This window comes from Perca flavescens, chromosome 1, assembly GCF_004354835.1.
Source record: "Perca flavescens isolate YP-PL-M2 chromosome 1, PFLA_1.0, whole genome shotgun sequence".
In the NCBI taxonomy this organism is placed as follows: domain Eukaryota; kingdom Metazoa; phylum Chordata; class Actinopteri; order Perciformes; family Percidae; genus Perca; species Perca flavescens.
In genome coordinates, this window is record NC_041331.1 from 25620745 (window position 1) to 25641112 (window position 20368).

At 38.5% G+C, this 20368-nt stretch overlaps 1 protein-coding gene across 1 annotated transcript in view; it reads left to right on the forward strand.

Annotated features, from left to right (window-relative positions):
• nedd4a (NEDD4 E3 ubiquitin protein ligase a) overlaps positions 1-15891 on the forward strand; it is a 33226-nt gene extending 17335 nt beyond the window's left edge. Inside the window, 25 exon segments of the mRNA XM_028573264.1 lie at positions 3406-3456; positions 3870-3931; positions 4092-4194; positions 5226-5389; positions 5597-5714; positions 6065-6229; positions 7715-7798; positions 8058-8177; positions 8320-8487; positions 8489-8617; positions 8896-8973; positions 9187-9241; positions 9500-9558; positions 9731-9796; positions 10005-10234; positions 10879-11000; positions 11110-11180; positions 11274-11369; positions 11475-11548; positions 11632-11692; positions 11788-11847; positions 11927-12034; positions 12159-12255; positions 12506-12578; positions 13533-15891. Coding sequence (XP_028429065.1) covers positions 3406-3456; positions 3870-3931; positions 4092-4194; positions 5226-5389; positions 5597-5714; positions 6065-6229; positions 7715-7798; positions 8058-8177; positions 8320-8487; positions 8489-8617; positions 8896-8973; positions 9187-9241; positions 9500-9558; positions 9731-9796; positions 10005-10234; positions 10879-11000; positions 11110-11180; positions 11274-11369; positions 11475-11548; positions 11632-11692; positions 11788-11847; positions 11927-12034; positions 12159-12255; positions 12506-12578; positions 13533-13635 — 2517 coding nt within the window. The 3' untranslated portion in view covers positions 13636-15891.
• The last annotated feature ends 4477 nt before the right edge of the window (positions 15892-20368 follow it).

Below are 20368 nucleotides of genomic sequence, written 5' to 3' on the forward strand. Positions count from 1 at the left end.
GTATTTAGTCAAGTGTCACATCACACATCTCCCTCTTCAAAGTCTACATCAAATACTACACACCTTTGTTTACATCCTGACTGTGTATGCCCATAATGGAGAAACAACAATCTGATTCACATTCAATAAGTATATCATAATTCAAATAAATAGGAAGCACATGTGAAAATAAAAGTCTTAAGTTCCTCTTAGCCCAGAAATTGATTGACATTTTTTTTTAAATGTATAGTGATTTTCCTTACTAAATATGGCTAAATGAGCTCTGTACTCCCCTTTTACAGCAGCAGTAAAAATGATTACCTCATGCCTAAAAACAGTCTATCTACTATAAAAAACAAAAACAAAGGGGGAAATAAATAATCAAATGTCAGTCTACCTATAACTAGACCTATATGGGCTTATTGTAACATCCATACAAATATTGCAACAGAAAAAAAGTTAAAGCTGATAAACTATATAATATAAGATAATCCTTTATTGATCCCTAGAGGTGAATAGATCTTATCTGCAATTCTCTCATAACCCCGTATACTTCATCTTACGAGTTAATGAACAACCAGTAGTGCAGTAGTGACCACAGTACACAAGGAAAGTGAAAAAGAAGAAGAAGACATACCAAACCTTTATTAATCACGCAAGAGGAAATTACATTTTTATGAATGTGAATGAAATGAAAACAGAAATTAGGAATCTTCCTGCTGTATTTTGAACAACCCCAACAACCAAGATGTAGTATAAATGGCCCAAATTTAACTTTCATTTAATTTTCTAGGTTATCAAGTTGAACATGACCTACATGTCATGGAGCGTCCAGATTCACCTCTCTCAACTAGTTTTGTGCAGCTGCCACAGGCGTGTGTGTTTGTGTTGGCAGGTTGCATTGCCTGAGTCAAGCCAAGGAAACCTAGATTTTCTTTCTAAGATTCCTTGGTTCAAGCTAGAACTCTTTTAGATTCCTTCAGAAGTGATAACATGTGGTTTAGAGAAGCAACTCACCCATTATGAAAACAGCCCTGCAACACCAAGCTTAACTCTTAGGCTTTAACTGTCAAAACTGGAGAGAAATAGAAAGCAAAATATGACATTTTCCTTCCTTTAAGAGTTAAAATAAATATGTTTTGCTTTACACTTTCATCAGCAAAACAAATGAACAGAACAGGCCATCAGACTTGGTGTTACTGCCTCCTGCTGTGACAGCAAATGGTTTCATGTGTGGAAAACAAGGGCTTCCTCATTGTACAGCTTCAACTTTGCTTTGTCATGACAATCAAACATAGTCTCTGCAGCTTTGGCAGTTTTTAATGAGTGTCTTTGCCAAAATATAACTTGTTCCAACTTATTTGATGGAATTTTTCTTTTTTCTCAGATGTGTACGTATAAATTCCTGATCAGGATGGTTCATCATCAGACACTTTGTTTGCCTGCTCCAATAACATTAGCTGAGTAGCTCTTCAGAAGTTTAGGTTTCACAAGCTGCTGTCCACCTGTTAAAAGTAGTTTGTCGTTGCAGAACTAAGATGGATATCACTGAGCTTGCTCCACAGATGCCCAAACATGCGTCTGTAACTGTTTGCCACAACCTCGTACAGTACGTGGTCAGCACTGCTGAATGCCACATGCTAAACTGAGTTGCATTTAGTGTCACATGAACCTTCAGGGGATGCTCTGAAAGGACATTTATCTATGGCTGTCTTTTTTATCTTGGGCAGTCTTGTCATGTGTCCAAAGCATACACTTCCTCTTTGTTAAGCTTGATCTCACTCATTGTTTATGCATTGCCGTTTATGAAATACTGAGTTTTAATTTGACAGAGGGATCAGTTGTCCAATAAGTTTGTCATTGTTTGTATGGTTCAGTTTCTTGTCGTCTGAGCAGATCATTAAAAGCTATGAAGGGCAGTGTATTGATAAATATTTATACATTTATAAATATAAGTAGTGGGTGCCTGTTACATAGGCTCTGGGTTTAAGTGTAAGATCAAATATACTGTGGAGTGAAAGTGAAATTTAGATGAAGGTAGATCTGTGTGACACTAAGGTGCACTCAATTTATTGATTTTAAATGTGAAACAATGCCATAAAATGAGATTACCCACACAGACATATTGTGGGACAGGACAATGTGGTTCAGAAATGTTTTTGTAAAAAGTCTTAGTCAGTTTTCATTTATTTACATTTTAGGGGGAGGATATCGGTGCATGACGATGTTCTATATGAAACTGCCCTACTGTGTATTCTCCAGTACACTGGCTGTTCGTAAACAATACCAAAAGAAACACAAATTGTTATTTTCTTAATCTCCTGTGGACTGTGGTGTGTAAATAAATGTAACCAACATTAATGCCACTAAATACGGAGACGTTCTTAAACATCAGTAGTAGTAGTAGTTCTTAAGTCAGATTTCCCCTGTTTTCCCCCGTCTTTACACCCCATTAAATATAATAATTATATAAAATAGTCTGACTTGTTACTGTAACGCGGTCAACTCGGGTGTGACGTCATTCCCAGTTCCAAGCTCTGACTTCTGAGTTAAATGGAACGCAGAATTAGACTTGTGTGTCTTTACTTGTTAACTTGTGACTTTTTAGGTATTTTTTATTAAATATCCAATAATTACCTTTATTTGTTATGATGTAGTTCAAGTTAAATACCACATTTAATATGAAACCCAGCATGGGTTAAGAAATAAAATAAAATTAAAAATAATTCTAAGACCATTAGTGACAACTGTGCTAATCAAACTAGTAAGTAAAAAACCCACCACCATTGTGGTTAAAATCTTTGCAAAATAAAAAATGCATATAGAGGAGATATTCATACGAGTTTTCAGGGTCATTGCTGGTGTGCACGTGGCAAGTATCTTTTAACCTGGACTTGCTTTTCTTGGCTGCAAAATTAGACATGCAAAGGCAGGAGGAAGGAGGCCTCTATCTATATTTGTTCAAGTACACACTCTACAGTATATACTGCTGTTAGACAGTTTGACCTGCCGCGGGTGTTAATTTGGTCACAAAGTTGACTCCCTTAGTACAGTGTGTTTGCCTTCAGCACTCGGCCTTCGAGACTGAAACGACTGTGATAAAGGCATGCAGTGATTGTGTGAAGTATTCAAAGAAATAACAGTTTACAAATGCTACATTATTTTGGTCCCAGTCTCTCTAGCAATAGCACAGTGAAGCCATTCATCTATCTAGGCTACATACTAAATATATTTATGTAGATCAAGGTGTGTGTGTGTGTGTGTGTGTGTGTGTGTGTGTGTGTGTGTGTGTGTGTGTGTGTGTGTGTGTGTGTGTGTGTGTGTGTGTGTGTGTCTGTGTGTGCGCGCGCGTGCGTGTGCGTGATAATAATGTCATGCTCCTGATATCTGTGTGTGACTCACTCTCTCTCTCTCTCTCCCTGTCAGACACGTGATGACTTTCTGGGCCAGGTGGACATCCCCTTAAATCAGATACCGGTGAGTCATTGGTTGCAGGAAACTCTTGTTCTCTTTATATTAATGTCTGTGACTTGTTTAAGTTCATGTAAGTTTTAATTTATTTTGTTTTAACTGTAGCTTTAGCTGCACAAGCTCTTGACCTCAATCTCACCAATGTCACCATGTAAAATAAACATGCACGCCTCTACTCTGGTGTCTGTTCCACATCATTGTCTATAGTTTTGGAAACACAGTACGCCGTGTTTATGTTGCACTCCTGCTGTTGTTTCATTATAAATACAACACCAACAAAGTAGCCCTCATGGTACACAGTCACCATCACCAGTCTCTTTGAATGTACTGTGTTATGGTACACTGCCAGATTTATTCACGCGGCTATAAAAATGTTGGGAGAATTAAACATTTCCTTTTTATTTTATTTTTTTTCTCAGACAGAAAATCCTAATACAGAAAGGCCATACACATTCAAGGATTTTCTGCTTCACCCACGAAGGTTGGCGTTATTGCATGATCTTTCCCTGTTTAACATTTCATTTTTACATATATTTATTTGTAGGAGAAATGATAAGCCATAGTTCTTTATTTTGAAATATTCCTGGCAATATTAATTTCTTCCTTGTTAAAAAAAATAAATTCATCTGTTTGTCACGCAGCCACAAGTCCAGAGTCAAAGGTCACCTGCGTCTCAAAATGACCTACCTGCCAAAAAACCCAGATTCAGCGGAGGAAACAGTAGAACAGACTGAGGACATGGATGTAAGTCTGGCTGATGCTTGTTCAGCAAGGAGATAGCTCCTTCAAAAATATCACAGATCTTCTTCTGTTGAGTTTGCCTACGCAGTAATGCTTCTTACCTGTTCAAAATAGATCAGCTGCAGCCTCAAATTAACTTTTTAGAACATCACTCAAGATAGTTCATCGGCCATTGAATATCTCTACAAATCAACTTACAAAGCCATAAAAAACAAGCAAGTGTATATCTGTATTTGTGAGAAGTGGCGCCGTCCTGAGTTGAAAGATAGCCTACTTTACGGCTTTATTATGGCGTGTGTGTTCGTGCCGGCTGCTGTCCATTTCCTAAGATTCTAAAATGCAAACATTTTTTGACTACTTTTTTTTTTTTTAAAGGGTGTGCGCGTGTGAGCACCCACGGAGGAAAACATAAATTAGCGCCTATGGTCTGGAGTCATCGCTCTTTTCTTTGTTTGTTAGGCCATAGTATCCATTTACTCTCATAGCCCACAGAGACCGCAAAAAACTGTTCGCAGAGAGCAAGTCTGTTGTGTTAGCTCCGCCTACCCTCTCTCTCTCATCATAAATGGTCACTAACTGTGCACCGCTTGTGATTTTTCCCGAGAATGTCACCACAGACACCCAGTTATAATGCAAATGCAAAGGCTTTCATCAGTTGGCCATAGGCTCAATCACCATTGTGTTAACCCATCCGATGATAGATAATATAACCTTGGCATTGTCACGGTTTTATGGTTTTCACCATAGAGTTTTGAACAATGAAATGTCATAGCAGTAATATGTGCTCTTTATAGTGTCAAATGTAAGTCTTGTCTTAAAACACATAGTCCATGAGTCCATTCTATATTTGTCCCATTGTGTGTCCATAGCCTTTGTAAAATATGCTGATGCTAAGTCAGAGCTCCAGTCTGTGAATTTTCTTCTAGTTGCCAAGTTCTTTCTTCTTTTGTCGGTGCAGTTAAACAGCTGGCATTAGGATATTGTCTCCATCCTGCTTTTCCTGTTTTTTAAAACTTTGTGTTTATGTCATGCAGCCTGGTTGGGAGTTTCTGGAGGCTCAGGACATGTCAGGTCCCAGACAAAACCAGCTTCTGCCTGCTCTGCCCCCTGGCTGGGAGGAGCGGCAGGACAACCTGGGAAGAACCTACTTTGTCAATCACGAGAGCAGAACCACACAGTGGACACGACCCACAATTCAGTAAGACGGCTCCCCTCTCCCGAGCAAAGTTACATCACTTTTCTTGTTGGTGCAGTACTGTGCAGCCATTCCTTGTGGGTTGATACACACTTTACTATCTAGGCTACATATTAAATATATAAGGAGATCAAGTCAAATAGTGTGTGTGTGTGTGTGTGTGTGTGTGTGTGTTTTGTGTGTTGTGTGTTTTGTGGTTGTGTGTTACAGGAACGTTGATGTGGAGATGCAAAGAAGACAGAACAATAACATAGATGTGGAGCATGCTATTATTACACGCAGACAGATCTCAGACCATGATGAGAACACCACACGAGAGTCTCCTGAGGTAATTTTAACACAGTTTTTATAAATGTTTTTTTAGGTGAATGGGTGAGGAAAGGAAATTAAGGATGGGTGAAGTCTGTTCTGATAGCTATGCAGATGCCATGTTGAAGCCAGGTGTTGCAATGGGGATGTAGCAGTGTAGTTCTGGCCTGTCCTCTGAGGGCTTTGGCATAAACACTTGAGGAAATCCATATTTGTTATCTCTAAACAAACTAACTTTTAGGTTTACTATACAACAGAACACTGTATATTTAAACGGAGTCATTTCGCAGAGCTGCTGATGTCGGATCTAACCTTGGATCAGTCCCCCACTGTGTCTTCTTAATGAGGCTCTTCTGTCTCATCTTCTAGAGCTGGGAGATCATTACAGAGGATGAGTCCACCTTGTACCACAGCAATAACCAACTTGCATCAAGTCCACCCCAGGGGCCTGCAGAGTTCCACCCTTCCCGTGCTGAGCTGAGAAACACTCACATTTCTGGGGCCACAGCTGGCGAGCTGCGCACTTACCAGACGGTGAGTCATTTTCTGTGGTTACTGTAAAGTCAGAAGAGGAGAGACTTACAACGAGATTAATATGAAACAAATGCTTTCAGTAAGAGAGGGAGAGAAGTAGAAAGTATATATACACTACCGGTCAAAAGTTTGGGGTCTCTTAGAAATTTCCATTCCCTCCATTACAGACAGAATACCAGCTGAGATCAGTTGCATTGTTTTTTTAATCAGAGCAGCAGTTTTCAGAATACATTATGTGCTTACATAAAGGGTTCTTGACTGTTGTAGAAAGAAGTGACTGATCTTTAATGCAATATCTACATTGCCTATTATCAGCAACCATTCATCCAATGTTCCAAAGGCACATCCTGTTTACTAATCTGATATCATTTTAAAAGGCTAACTAAGAAAACATTGGAGAACCCTTTTTCAATTATGTAAACACATAATGTAATCTGAAAATTGCTGCCCTGGTTAAAAAAAACAATGCAACTGATCTCAGCTGGTATTCTGTCTATAATGGAGTCGAATGGAAATTTCTAAGTGACCCCAAACACACACACACACACACACTCTCTCTGGGTCAAAAGTTTGGGGTCACTTAGAAATTATATATATATATATATATATATATATATATATATATATATATATATATATATATATATATATATATATACTTTTTCATACATAACCATTTATTTATGTCCACATAAAGAAAAATAGTACAGGGACACAAATATTACAGATGCAGTACAATACAAGACACAACTCATGGACCAGTGGCACGCAGCATATTTTCACAATATCACTTACAAGCACAAAACTCACTTCTCGAGGATATAGGTAGCACAATACTCAGTTCTTAAGGATATAAGTAGCAGCGTCTCTGCCCTATGTGGCAGCTTAGTAAAAGGGGATGTTTTTGTGAACCTTTATTTTCCCATGTGTGAGGTTAAACACAATACATGCAGCAAAGGGTCACGAGTTAGAATCAAACCCAGGCTGCTGCGGTAAGGACTGAGCCTTGGAACATGGGGTGCACGCTCAACCAGGTGAACTACCATTCTCGAAGCCGAGTATGGGCTGGAAGTCCCAAAAGTCAAAGTGGTAGGCACCTCCAAAGGTGGCAGAGAATGACCGAGCTAAGATCCTGTGGGACTTCCACATCCAGACTGATACAATGGTGATGGCTGACCAACAGGACATTGTGGTGGTCGACAAACGGCAAAATAAGGCAGTTGTGATAGATTTATCAATCCCAGGCAACAGTGGTTCCAGTGGTAATCGGAGCACTCAGGGCTGTACCACCCAAACTGGGACAAGCACACAGGCTCCAGCAAAGTCCAGGAACACCATCTGCAATGTCTGTCCAGAAGAGCACAGTCCTAGGAACAGTTAAGATATTGCGCAGAACCGTCAGGCTCCCAGGACCCAAGCTTGGCGAAAGGATAAAGACCCAGTATTTATTGTTGTTGTCTTTGACATCCTTCTTCTGTCCTGCAGGATCACGCTAATAATTCAAGCCATTCCAGTCACAGAGGAAGTGCCCAGACTTCAACAGGAGAGGAACATCCTGTTAATCCTGTGGTGAGTAATTCACTCCTTGTTGAAATCACTCCTTCCTACTTTCTGCCAAACCTGTCTTACATCAGAATGTTGCTGTTTGAGTGGACAGATGTCAGCGTTCAAGATTTACAGTTTTTTTTTTCTTGCATCTGTCAGTTCCTGTGGTGTGAAATGAAATGGTTTTAAGCAAAATTATATGTTTCGTTGTTGGGTTTGGGTTACTTCATGAGTTTGAGGTTTTCAGTATTGATCACTGTATTCATTTTATGTAATTCAATAGCTGATTCCAACCTCAACTGGGCTGCCTCCAGGCTGGGAGGAGAAGCGAGACAGTAAAGGGAGACGCTACTTTGTCAACCACAACAGCCGAACCACTTCATGGACACGACCCCTCATTCAAGTACAAAGTGTTTTCTTTTATTCTTTTTTTATTGTTATTGATACTAAACGGGTGTAAACGTATGTATACTAATACTCCATTGCCAATTTTAAGCCCAAGTTCTCCATACCTCTTCGTATTATATTTTTGTACAATATAACAGAAAACCTCAGAGGCACCAGCACCAGCACCAGCAGCAGCAGCAGCAGCAGCAGCAGCAGCAGCAACAGCAGCAGCGGCGGGCGGCGGCGGCGGCGGGGGCAGCAACACAGAGTGGTGCAGGTGTAGCCCAGAGCCTGACTCCACCATTGCCATCCATGTCTCCAGAGGAATCTCCTCAGCACACCCCAAGCCCAGAGGCCACAAATAAATCAGACTTCCTGCCGGCTGGTTGGGAGGTTCGCAGTGCTCCCAATGGAAGACCCTTTTTCATTGACCACAACACTAAGACAACTACCTGGGTGAGAAAGCAGCAGGCTTCAGATGTGCTTTTACCTCCAATCGCAAGTGGTGACCTGTTCCTTTAATGGCCACTAGGGGCCGGCTCCAAGAAAGCCAATACAAAAGACGTACAAAGTCTTATTTATTTCCACAACCAGAAGGTTACCAATTGCTAAGTTAACGATTTTTAAATATGTTTCATGGTGGCAACTTAGTCGGTAGTATCTCCAACACCATTTGTTGTTTAAGTATTTTCTCTTTTGAATGAAACACATCCTGTTTGTTTTTCTCTGAACAGGAAGATCCCAGGATAAAGATCCCTGTGCACATGAGGAAGAGACCCTCACTTGATCCATCTGATCTTGGCCCTCTGCCGGTAAATTCAGCAGTTACAGAAAATCATGTGTTGTGACTTTTAATCAGAGCTGAATGTACTGCCTAATTTGATTTAATAGTCTAAAGCAGGGGTTCCCAACTCTTTTCAGTTCGAGACAAATTTGGTTGACTCCCCTGCATTGTTATGCGTTTTACACCATTAATATGTAAATATATATATATGATATATACTTATAATTGTCTTTCTTTCTAGCCTGGCTGGGAGGAGAGGGTCCACAGTGATGGCAGGATATTCTACATAGATCACAGTGCGTATGACATTTAATACTAAGAATACATCTTGGGGGCGGCCTCTGAGTCCTGCAGCGGCGTGGGTTCATGTCCAAACTGCTGCCCTTTGCTGCGTGTCATCCCCCATCTCTCTCCCCCTTTCATCTCTATCCACTGTCTCTATGTAATAAAGGGAAAAGCCCCAAAAAATTATCTTTAAAAAATAAAATACATCTTGGACTAAATGTATATGTTTCCATGTTAATGAATGGCCTCTGATGTATCATATTTCACAGACACCAGGAACACACAATGGGATGATCCCAGATTACAGAACTCAGCTATAACTGGACCAGTGAGTATAGATTATATTTGACTGATTATTCTTCAGTAACAGGATATTAGCACACAGTACAAATAGCTATGTATAGTTTACAGGTTTCCTGTAAATATATATCATTGACCACAGTGTAGGTCATAAGATTAAGATGGATTTGTCACTGAACACTGTCCTTTGTTGATTACAGGCAGTGCCTTATTCCAGAGATTATAAACAGAAGTATGACTACTTCCGGAAGAAAATGAAGAAACCGGTGAGTGTTCTCAGAGCAAGAGCAACTGTGACTGAAATTGTTAACAGCTACCTCTACCTTGCAAATACTTGATAAAACTATTCTAATAAGGACTAGGGTTGCCTTTACCTCTGCTATCAGTTTGTCACTTTCACATATTCTGTATTTTTTTCAACCCGTAGATGATCATAAACTTTCTTCTTAATGAACACAATACATTTCTATGTAGGCTGACATCCCAAACCGTTTTGAGCTGAAACTGAGACGTAATGCGGTGCTGGAGGACTCGTACCGGCGCATCCTCTCAGTAAAGAGGGCAGACCTGCTGAAGGCAAGACTGTGGGTGGAATTTGAAGGAGAAAAAGGACTGGACTATGGTGGCGTGGCCAGGGAATGGTTCTTCCTCATGTCCAAGGAGATGTTCAACCCGTACTATGGACTGTTTGAGTATTCTGCCACGTGAGTCCACTGCCTCTTTTTAATCCTCCTAATGTTCTTCTACATCATTATAGTGTGTTTAAACGAGTACAGACAGCCAAAACAGTATTGTATTGCACAGTCCATACACATTTATTTTAGGAACATGCACTGGTTCTCTGACTTGTGTGAAGGAGCAGTAAATGAAAGACATTCAGGACAGATATTCTGCCTCTAGATCAATATGTGGAAATACTAACTCAGAGACATGCACATAATGTATCACTGCTCATATTGTGCAGTCACTGACTTGTGCAGTCACTGACTCGTGCGTGAGATTTCTCTTGTTGGGAAGATACATTTATGTTTACACAATGTCAGGCCACATTAAGATTCAAAATGCTCATCTTCTTCACCAAATCTACACAATGTGGTCTGGAAAACTGTAATTGTGAAATAAGTAAGTAAGTGCTATTTACATAACTTGTGACGAGCATCAATAAAAATAGAAACTTCAAGTCAAAATTGCCCATACAATCACAGCATTGTATTTGTTGTAATAGTGGCAATTAAAAAAATACACAAAAAAGAACTGTAATTATCTTTTGGCAGGAAACAGGACAGCTGATTCAAGAAAATGTTTGTTCTTTGAAGTTCCTCTTCATGTTGTTTGATTTGTCTTCCAGGGACAACTACACACTGCAGATTAACCCCAACTCAGGTTTATGTAATGAGGACCACCTGTCCTACTTCAAGTTCATCGGCCGTGTGGCAGGCATGGCCGTGTATCACGGGAAACTGCTCGATGGTGAGTGCCACCTGAAAGTGTAAATGTTGGTAGAGGGGAGATCAAAGGGATTAGAGCAAACTGTGTGATTCTAAAAGATCCGGACATTTTTTGTTTGTGTCTTTCAAAGCTTTCTTCATTCGGCCTTTCTACAAGATGATGCTGCAGAAGCCCATCACCCTCCAGGACATGGAGTCTGTTGTGAGTGCCACATTTTTTCCACTGCAAATAATTGAGTGCACACCTCGAATCAGGTAATCTGGAAGACATTCATTTTGTCCGTTGTCTTTTCAGGACAGTGAATATTTCAACTCCTTGAAGTGGATTTTGGAGAACGACCCGAAAGAGTTGGATTTAAGGTTCACCATCGACGAAGAGCTGTTTGGACAGGTGTGTTCAAACATGCCGTCTTTGCCTCTACAACTTTTAATTTGGGGATTTAAAAAGTGGTTTATCTGTGTAATTTATACAATATACCCCATTCTTCCTGTTCAGACTCGCCAGCATGAACTGAAGCCGGGCGGCGCAGAGATTGTCATAACTAATGAAAACAAGAAAGAATACATCCAGTAAGCAAAAAAAACATTTTTCATCAGTTGTTAAAGTGTTAAAATGATGGTTTGATGCTAATCTGCTGTTTTGTGTTTGACAGTCTGGTGATGCAGTGGAGGTTTGTGAACAGGATACAGAAACAGATGACTGCCTTCAAAGAGGTAACATTTGATTTGATACATTGTTTGTAGCATACAATAGTAGAGAGTATTAAACTGTATAAAGTGAGAATAAAAATCATAATTTTGTGTTTTAGGGATTCTTTGAGTTGATACCTCAAGATCTGATCAAGATCTTTGATGAGAATGAGCTTGAGGTAAGTTTTCCGATGTGCCGAATTGAACCAGATTTGTTCCAGAAAGATGAATAACTGTGTGTCCACCTGTCCTCCACAGCTGCTCATGTGTGGTCTTGGAGATGTGGATGTGAATGACTGGAGAGAGAACACCAAGTACAAGAACAGCTATTGCTCCAACCATGTTGTTATCCAGTGGTTTTGGAAAGTAAGACAACTTTCCATGCCTGGAGCCATCAAGCTGAGCTGTGGACCTTTCAGAGTTTATATCTCCCTTCGAAGAAGAGCTTTGTATTAGTTATTTATTTGTATATCTTTTTGTGTTGTTCTAGACGGTGCTGTTGATGGATGCAGAAAAGCGAATCAGACTCCTACAGTTTGTGACAGGAACATCAAGGGTCCCAATGAATGGCTTTGCTGAACTCTATGGTGAGATAACGCTTTTTATTACTGCCAACTACATTGTTGTTCTTAGAAAGCGGTTTCTTGCTTAATGAATTAGTCTAGATTATTCACTCTAGTGTCCACTTATGGACTGAATGTCTTTGCCTCATCAAAGCTTTTCCCTCTATACTGTATACACTTGTCTCCAATTCACAGGTGTCTTGAGCTTTTTTATTTGTATTAATACCAGTTAAAATCAAGTTGTATGTGTTTGTTTGATGGTTTTATTTTCCAGGGTCTAACGGACCACAGCTGTTCACTATTGAGCAGTGGGGAACACGTGATAAACTCCCCCGAGCCCACACATGGTAAGCACTACACTCAGATTGTTTCGTTAATATTTTCCAACATAAAAAAAAAAGTCTGAAGCAGATTGTGCCAAAAATGCTTTTTGCTCTACTTGATACTGATGTGTTGGTTATGTTCAGCAGTTACAAATATGATCACTTTACTGTAATGTGGCTTAGATGTTCAGAGCCCAGGAATGTCTCTAAATATGACATTTGATGTATTGTGTGCACATGATCTATTATTGATAATTATCTGTGCATGTGAAATTCAAAAAAAGATACATTCGGAGCTTCAGGGGCTTCACAAGGATGTTCTGTCAGGCTCAGAGAAACAAAATAGCATTATTGCTGTAGAGTTGTACATCAGCCCTGATTAACAATTTGCTTTCTTAATCTTAGCTGACACTGAGGTTTTGTGTGGCTGTGATAATGAATTAATGAAGGAATGAATGAATGAATGAATGAATGAATGAGTGAGTGATAATAAAAAGGGCTTGTATAATATAATATCTAATTAACCATAGCGGGTTGAAGCCCTCTAGTGGCTGCACACAGTCATAGCTCTCACTCTGCTGTTTGAGAACAGAATTCTGTCATTTGTCTCGGTGAGACACCTCAGTATTTAAGGGAGAATTCCACTGATTTTAAATGTCAAAGTCAATTTTCTAGTGAATGCAAAGGTTGCATTAGGGGAAGTGTTGGATCCAGGGTTTTTGGAGCTTGACGCATACCAGGGACTGAAAAGTCGGGATATTTCTGCCTCTGCTGCACCACATTTGCCCATTCCTTTGTAAATCTATCTCTGGAAAGTCCCTCAGTGTTATGGAGGTGTGATACTAAATTGCTTTAAGAATTGTGAATGACCAAATGGCAGCTAAAGTTGATTTCTGCAAAGGTTTATTTTCATTGACTCCTGCTTGGATGTGATTTCTTCCTTAATTCCGTCATTGTCTTTACTTTCACCTCATGAAGCTTCAATCGACTGGACCTGCCTCCTTATGAGTCTTTTGAGGAGCTGAGGGAGAAACTTCACATCGCCATTGAGAATGCACAAGGCTTCGACGGGGTGGATTAGAGTTTGTGCTGTAATTGAGCTTAACTGACATTACTGCATGATGTGGTGAAGACGTTGATGAGAGAAACGAGCTGTGCGTCAGATTCGGGTCTTAACCTGTCAGCTGTGTGACGGATGAAGGACCGTCGCACAGCTTCACTTTGGTCCTCTGTTGAGGCACACGTGGAGAAAGGACATTAAATCTGGAGTGACAGAGGTATTTAATCACTCTACTCGTTATAAAGTTTACAAAGCAAACATGCAAAGCTGTATACTGCATAACGAAAACATCTAACCTTAAACAGTAGTTTCATTTGGGCTGAATTGCCTCAGAAAAAACTTTATGCTCAGATTCTCACATCAGGTACTTGTGAGGTTTTATCTTCACGTTGTAGTTGGTGGGAAATTAGTTGTGTTAACTTAACTTGTCCCTTCACCACATGTTAGTACTGGAAAGAGTGGGACGTGGCTCAGAATTATCACTAACTTATGTTTAACATAAGGATAACATCAACTCTTGATATTTGAATAAAAAAAAAAAAAAGGAACTCGCAACCCATGTTTTCTACTATATTTACTATTCAACATTTAAAGTAAAGTTAACAAGTCTGAAATCCCTTTAAACATGACCGTGGCTCAACTGGAACAGCGTCATCCAAATATTTTAAAATTAAAAGATGAAGGCAGCAATGTGTCAGAAGTTTTAAACCAGTATGATCAGATGGCAATTCAACCTAAATAAAACAAATGTGAAGATATATTTTTCTTATCATTTAAATTCTATACATAATTATATTTTTTTCATTTCATCACATTAGAATCACTCATGCAAATCCCAAATATATGCACCCCAAAAGCATTGGTAGCAGAAAATGTGCAAGTTATATACATAAGTAAGTTTGAGCGACTACATTGAAGGAAGGTTTATCATTGAATCGTTAAAGTAGTGATGTACCAATGCCAGGACCAGTAAAAGGCAAAACTAATTTTACAGTAGTTTGTATCAGACTACATGCAGTGTTAGATTGTGCTGAAATACTATGCATAATTGTACATTAACCTGTTTTTTATTATTATTATTATTATTATTTCATAAATATACTGTACATATAAATTACTTTGCTTTCTACAAAATGATGAAGCATTTATTGTTAAAACTATTCACTCAAACTTGTGAAATTGGCAAATAACGGTTATTGGTGCACCTCTACATTAATACATAATTTTCTTTTATGATCAGTACACGCTCATACTCAAGGTTAACGTTTACCATTTGTATATCAGAGGAATAAACAAATGTACATACACATAATATCTCCTGGTATTAGTAGCTTACAGAAACATTATCCAACAGACTGACGTTATCCCACTCTTTGCATAAAGTTTGTCAGAAATTATGTTTTGTTGCCTTTTGTCAATGAGTGATATCATTTTTGTTTTCCTCTACTCATCACGGGTGTCCAATTGCAGCACGGTGCTCTGTTTTTAAGAGTATAACTTTTAAAAAGATTTTTTTGGTTGTCAAAATGTGTACAGATTGTCAGTTTTCAAAATGAGTAACACTTGTTCATACCTTTGTAGGAAAGCAACTGTTTTTCAGCAGTAGTTTTTAACATTTTCTGAATGGTAAAACAAAACGTGTTTACACTACCTGCCATGTTTACAGGTCGTTGATAAAAGAAGATATGGTGGGATGGTTCTTGTCTCTGACAACACAATTTTATACTTTATGCTTTTATAAAGTGAAGCACTTTGTTAATATCGATGAGTCTTACTTCTGAACTGTCTGAATCTTTGCCAATCTGTCACCTGCAGACTGCTTAAACCGCTCTTTAAGAAAATGATCCTATGCTTCAAGTGCATATGTGTTTTTAAATGTTTACATGTGAACATTGCTGAAAATAAGCACATTCTCTTTCACTTATATTTAAAATGAAATACAGAGGCCTTCATTTGTAATGTATTGTAGAATTTGATTGTTTATTGATGTTTTAATCTCTAAATGGAAGTACTGTTATATATATATATTGTCTACTGAAGAATAATGAATAGATCAACATTTAATTTCTGATATATCAAATTTACTTATCATGGAATTTATTATAACACCTATAAGTGCATTACAACAGCATACATTGCATACATGCACATACAACATGCAGCATATACAACAGTTAAAAGGTAGAATGAACTGTAGCTGTTAAATACCAATTTGATGACATATATCACACCAAATTAAATATAAATATTTGAAAAATAAAGAAATATAAAAACAATTATCCATTGTCTTCATGTCTAAATTTCCCACTGGTGTGTATTCTTATTGCAGTTTCTCTCCTTTGATTTGATGCACTTCAGGTATTCTACGGAGTGACCTCAACCTAAAATGCATTCACTAACTTTTAATGATTTCTGGTTCTTTTCACACAGTTCTCAGTAACACTTACTTCAACTATTAAGTATTTATAAGCTGTATACAAACATTGCATACATTTTTAATAACACTATATTGTAGTTATAAGCGGATATAAGTGTTTATTAAAGTATTTTGTCAACCAGTACAACTCCTCCTGTGGCACCCATAAATGGAAGCTACAAAAAAAAATGTCCCAATTTGAAAAGTTATTAATTGTTGACAAATAATGTACATTATTAATAAACACTTCACCAGACAGTCATCTTTCTGTTGTGTTGGCTAACTCAAAGTGGGAGAATATGTAGAGGTACAAAACATGTGACTCTCTAATCAGTGTGAAGTCACGTGTAAAATGACACACCAGGCTGTAAAGAGGAGGAAAAGCAGCTGTGATGTAGTGGTAGTCCAACTTTGCAGTATCGTATATTGGACAAGATTGGACGTATACCACAAATTATTGGACACACCTCTTCCTATTTCCATATTTCAAAGACTTGTATTAACCAACCAGGTGCTCCAGACTGAGGAGGAGGTCAGGGCCTCCGAGCTGAACTCACCCAGCTCAAAGAAGAGCAGAAGGATGGATGGACTCCCTCTATGATTTACCGAATGTTGAACTGCTGGAAGAGTCTGAGGGATGACCCTAAAGGGAAACCCTGAAGAATACTGCTTTGTGCCGATATGTGTGGGTTGCTGCCCAGTTCTATTTGTAATGTAAGATTTCAATATGAAATAGCCATCTAAATAAAGGCTTTTACATTTTTTCACTAGAAGTGTGTCTTGGACCTTTTTTCTATTTGAAGTTTTTGTTCCCTTCAACTTCATCCTTTGTTTTAAACTTCTGAGCACTCCCGACTTCTTTTCTTCCTAAAATACTCTGAGGGAAAACTTGAGAAGAAGAAATAAAAGCCTCAACCTGCACGAAATTCAGACACTGCATCGGTTTAAGGAAGAAGGAGAAGTCATAGTCCACCTAAGACTCTTCAGACATACTTGCATTCAAAATCTATAAAAAGTCAATAAAGTATTAAAAAATGTAAAATGGCTGCCTACTTTGTTGTATTTTTTTGATATAGTTGAATTGGAGACAAAACATTCCACTGCTATTCAAAATAAAACCTCAGAGTGGCTGGGTTGGCTCAGTGGGTAGAGCAGGCGCACGTATACTTAGAGGTTTATACCTTGGTGCAGAGGTCCAGTGTTTGAATCCGACCTGTGACGATTTCCTACATGTCTTTCCCCTAGCTGTCTTGTCAAAAATTAAAGACGGAAAAGCCCAAAAAATAATCTTTAAAAATAAAACCTCAGATGCAAAATACAAAAACGATTTACACTGTGTTCTTGTCTCCTTGTCTTTCGCATTTTCGTGAAAAATATATAATGTAGTGATATTTGCATTTCAAAACATTCATCATCAGCCATCCAATGCTGCAACAGCTGATAAAGAGGCTGTGTTTGTAATCATTCAAAATTTCATTGGCTAGAGGGTTTTAGTCTCTCATGATCTTAATAATGTTACAGCACCTATATTACATTTGTGTTTTATATTTTACATGGTCCATTACAAATAAACAATATTCTGTAGGAAACACTAAATCGCTGTTTTGGGGTATTTTCACATTTAGAAACACTGCACAAAATGTCGGCAAAAGGTTAAAAGATGACAAAAGGCTGTTTGTCAGTGGCTTCAAAATTAACCCAAAACCATTAATTAGGTAGGCCTAATTATAATTAAGAAATGTATTAATATTTAAATTAAATATGAATGCATTAACATATGTTGCGAGTTACAGCTGTATCACTGTAACTTGTGGTTCACTGTTTGACTCAGCCCTATAGCAGTGATCACAGCAGTGCAGGTGCAACTAACACTGATATCTTGCTTCCATCATTTCAGAATATACTTAATCAAATTTTTTAATCCAGAGATGTACTGTTTCTGTTTTTGGATGACACATGTGATCTAACCAGAATATTGTGGTTTGTGCAGATGTAGGTGTCTGTAGTACTGAATTGTTCCAGCTGGGGGAGATAAAGCACATTGTATTCTTCCTGAATGGCATCACCCAACTTTTAAACATTTAAACTAACACCTATCGAACAAAATTGGTTTGTTACAAATGGTATTGCGCAGGGAAACATTGAATCTTCTTCGTTTTTTTATGTCCAACTGTTGCTTGCTGTTCATGGGTTTTGTTGTGGGATTTATCTTAAACTACATTTCACTGCATAGCGGAGCTGGGAGGACAGTTTGACTGTTTTATCTCAAGCTAATTTAGCTGCATTCAAATCTAAATCAGTGATCTTTCCTGTGTACTTGTTGACCTACAATATAGGGCACTGGTTCACAAGAGCAGGGTTTGTGGAGAGGACTCATCGACATCTCTGTGGTCATAGCCTTTTGTGTGACTCAGCTAAACAGCCACAGTCCACAAACACCCCCCGTTGTGGCACTAAAAGCCCCATCCCCTCCACAGGGGTCAGTGGAAAGGTCGCACACGATTCAGGCCGGCCTTTTGGACACTTCTGGGGGTCAGTGGGGATGGGCATGTGTGGTAGCAGCAAGACACAGGTCTTAGCCAATGGCAGCAGGTCCTGGGAAAGCTGGCTCCCCTTTACCCACAACCTTACCAACATTCATACCCTGATAATGACTTTTACTCCATTGATCTGGCCACAGAGCTTCACCCAAGTTCACATGCAGGCCAGCCTTCACTCCACCCACAAACTGTGCCATATTGGCAGGAGCTGAAACTAAATTTGATTAATTAAACACCCTGGGGAGAGCCTTACTGACCATAAATGAGGCCAGGTTCTCACTTTCTCACATTATGTAAGAGAGCAGCCTGCAATATGCACCGAGGCTGTGGACTATTATTTGGTTATGTACATTAAAATTACTTTACATGGAAACATAATAAGCTAATATGTTGGAAGAGGTTAGGTTTTTGATTAATTGTATACTATTTTGAGATTATTATTGAAATGAATTTGGGAATTTTACATTTTTTAACCAGTTACTATTACATTTACATTTATGTAAACATATTTTTGCATATTTCTTCATGTAGATAACTATGAAAAATAATCAATTTAATTTGAGAGGACACTTGGAACAGATTTATTTTAAAATTAGTTGACTTGTTCTGACTAAAGTTACACCTGAGTTTTAATTAAAACAGATTGTGGTTTCTGTTTCAAATTTAGGAAAGAGTTGGCACTCTGGTGTTAAGAAAAAAGTGAAGAAATCTTGATGATGACAACGATTTCTTTGTCTTTTTTATCACCTTTTACTGAATTTGTTTTGAAGAAACAAACAAATTTAGCACCCGCCTAAAATTCAGTTCATTGAGGCAGTTTGAACCTTTGGACATAGGATCCTCTGTATTTTAAAATATATTTTCTGAGTACATACATAAAAAATTTAATATACCATAAACATATATTGTTAACAACATTTGCAACAGTGACACAGTTAGGTTATCTGCATAACTCTTTATTTAAGAGTGCAGTTTTTCTTGACCAAATCAGCACTTTTTCTTCTTCTGATTGAGTGGACATCTGTGGTCCTGCTGCTGAAAAAGGTTCACACAGGGAGGGGTGAGGACAGTGGGAGGGGAGAGGGTGGGGGATTGATCTCTCTCCACAATAAGTGATGGACATTGGATCAATATCGACATTGACACAGCAGCTGTCTTGCTGCTATCAATGCTTCCTCTTAATTACAGGACCCAGTTATAAAGGACAAACTCATTGCCATTAACATTATTTTTCAGTCTGTAGAGACCATTCAGTGCAGTTGGTCTCTGATACTTGAGGGATCTGCTCTCATCAATACAGCTTCAATTGTATTGATAAGGAAGAGTAAAGGGGTCTTGGTAGAGCAAATGAGATAAACAATATTAGTGTACAATTGCTGAACTCCCATTGTTACAAGCACACAGTTTAGTAGCTGGATGACCCTAAGTGTAAAGCAATTGATAGGTTGTCGTGGTTCAGGTGATACACCCTTACAGAAAAGAGCGTACAATGCAACTGTTTGACTACTGAAAGGATTTATTGTAAAACACCACCAATACAAACAAACGTATCGTTTTTGCAGAAAAGTATCTTTTTTATTTGTATACCTCATCTTCATATACTTAACATCTAGAAATATATATAAGAACACCACATAATTACCATTAAGTGCCATTTTGTGAGATATTATCAAGGCCGGATTCACACCTAGTCAAAGTGGGAATCTGTCCTGGAACACCAGACCATCAGGTGCCCTGAAGGCCTCATATTTATGATTCAAATTGGTGGTTATTTGATTAATTAGACATTTGTTTTGGT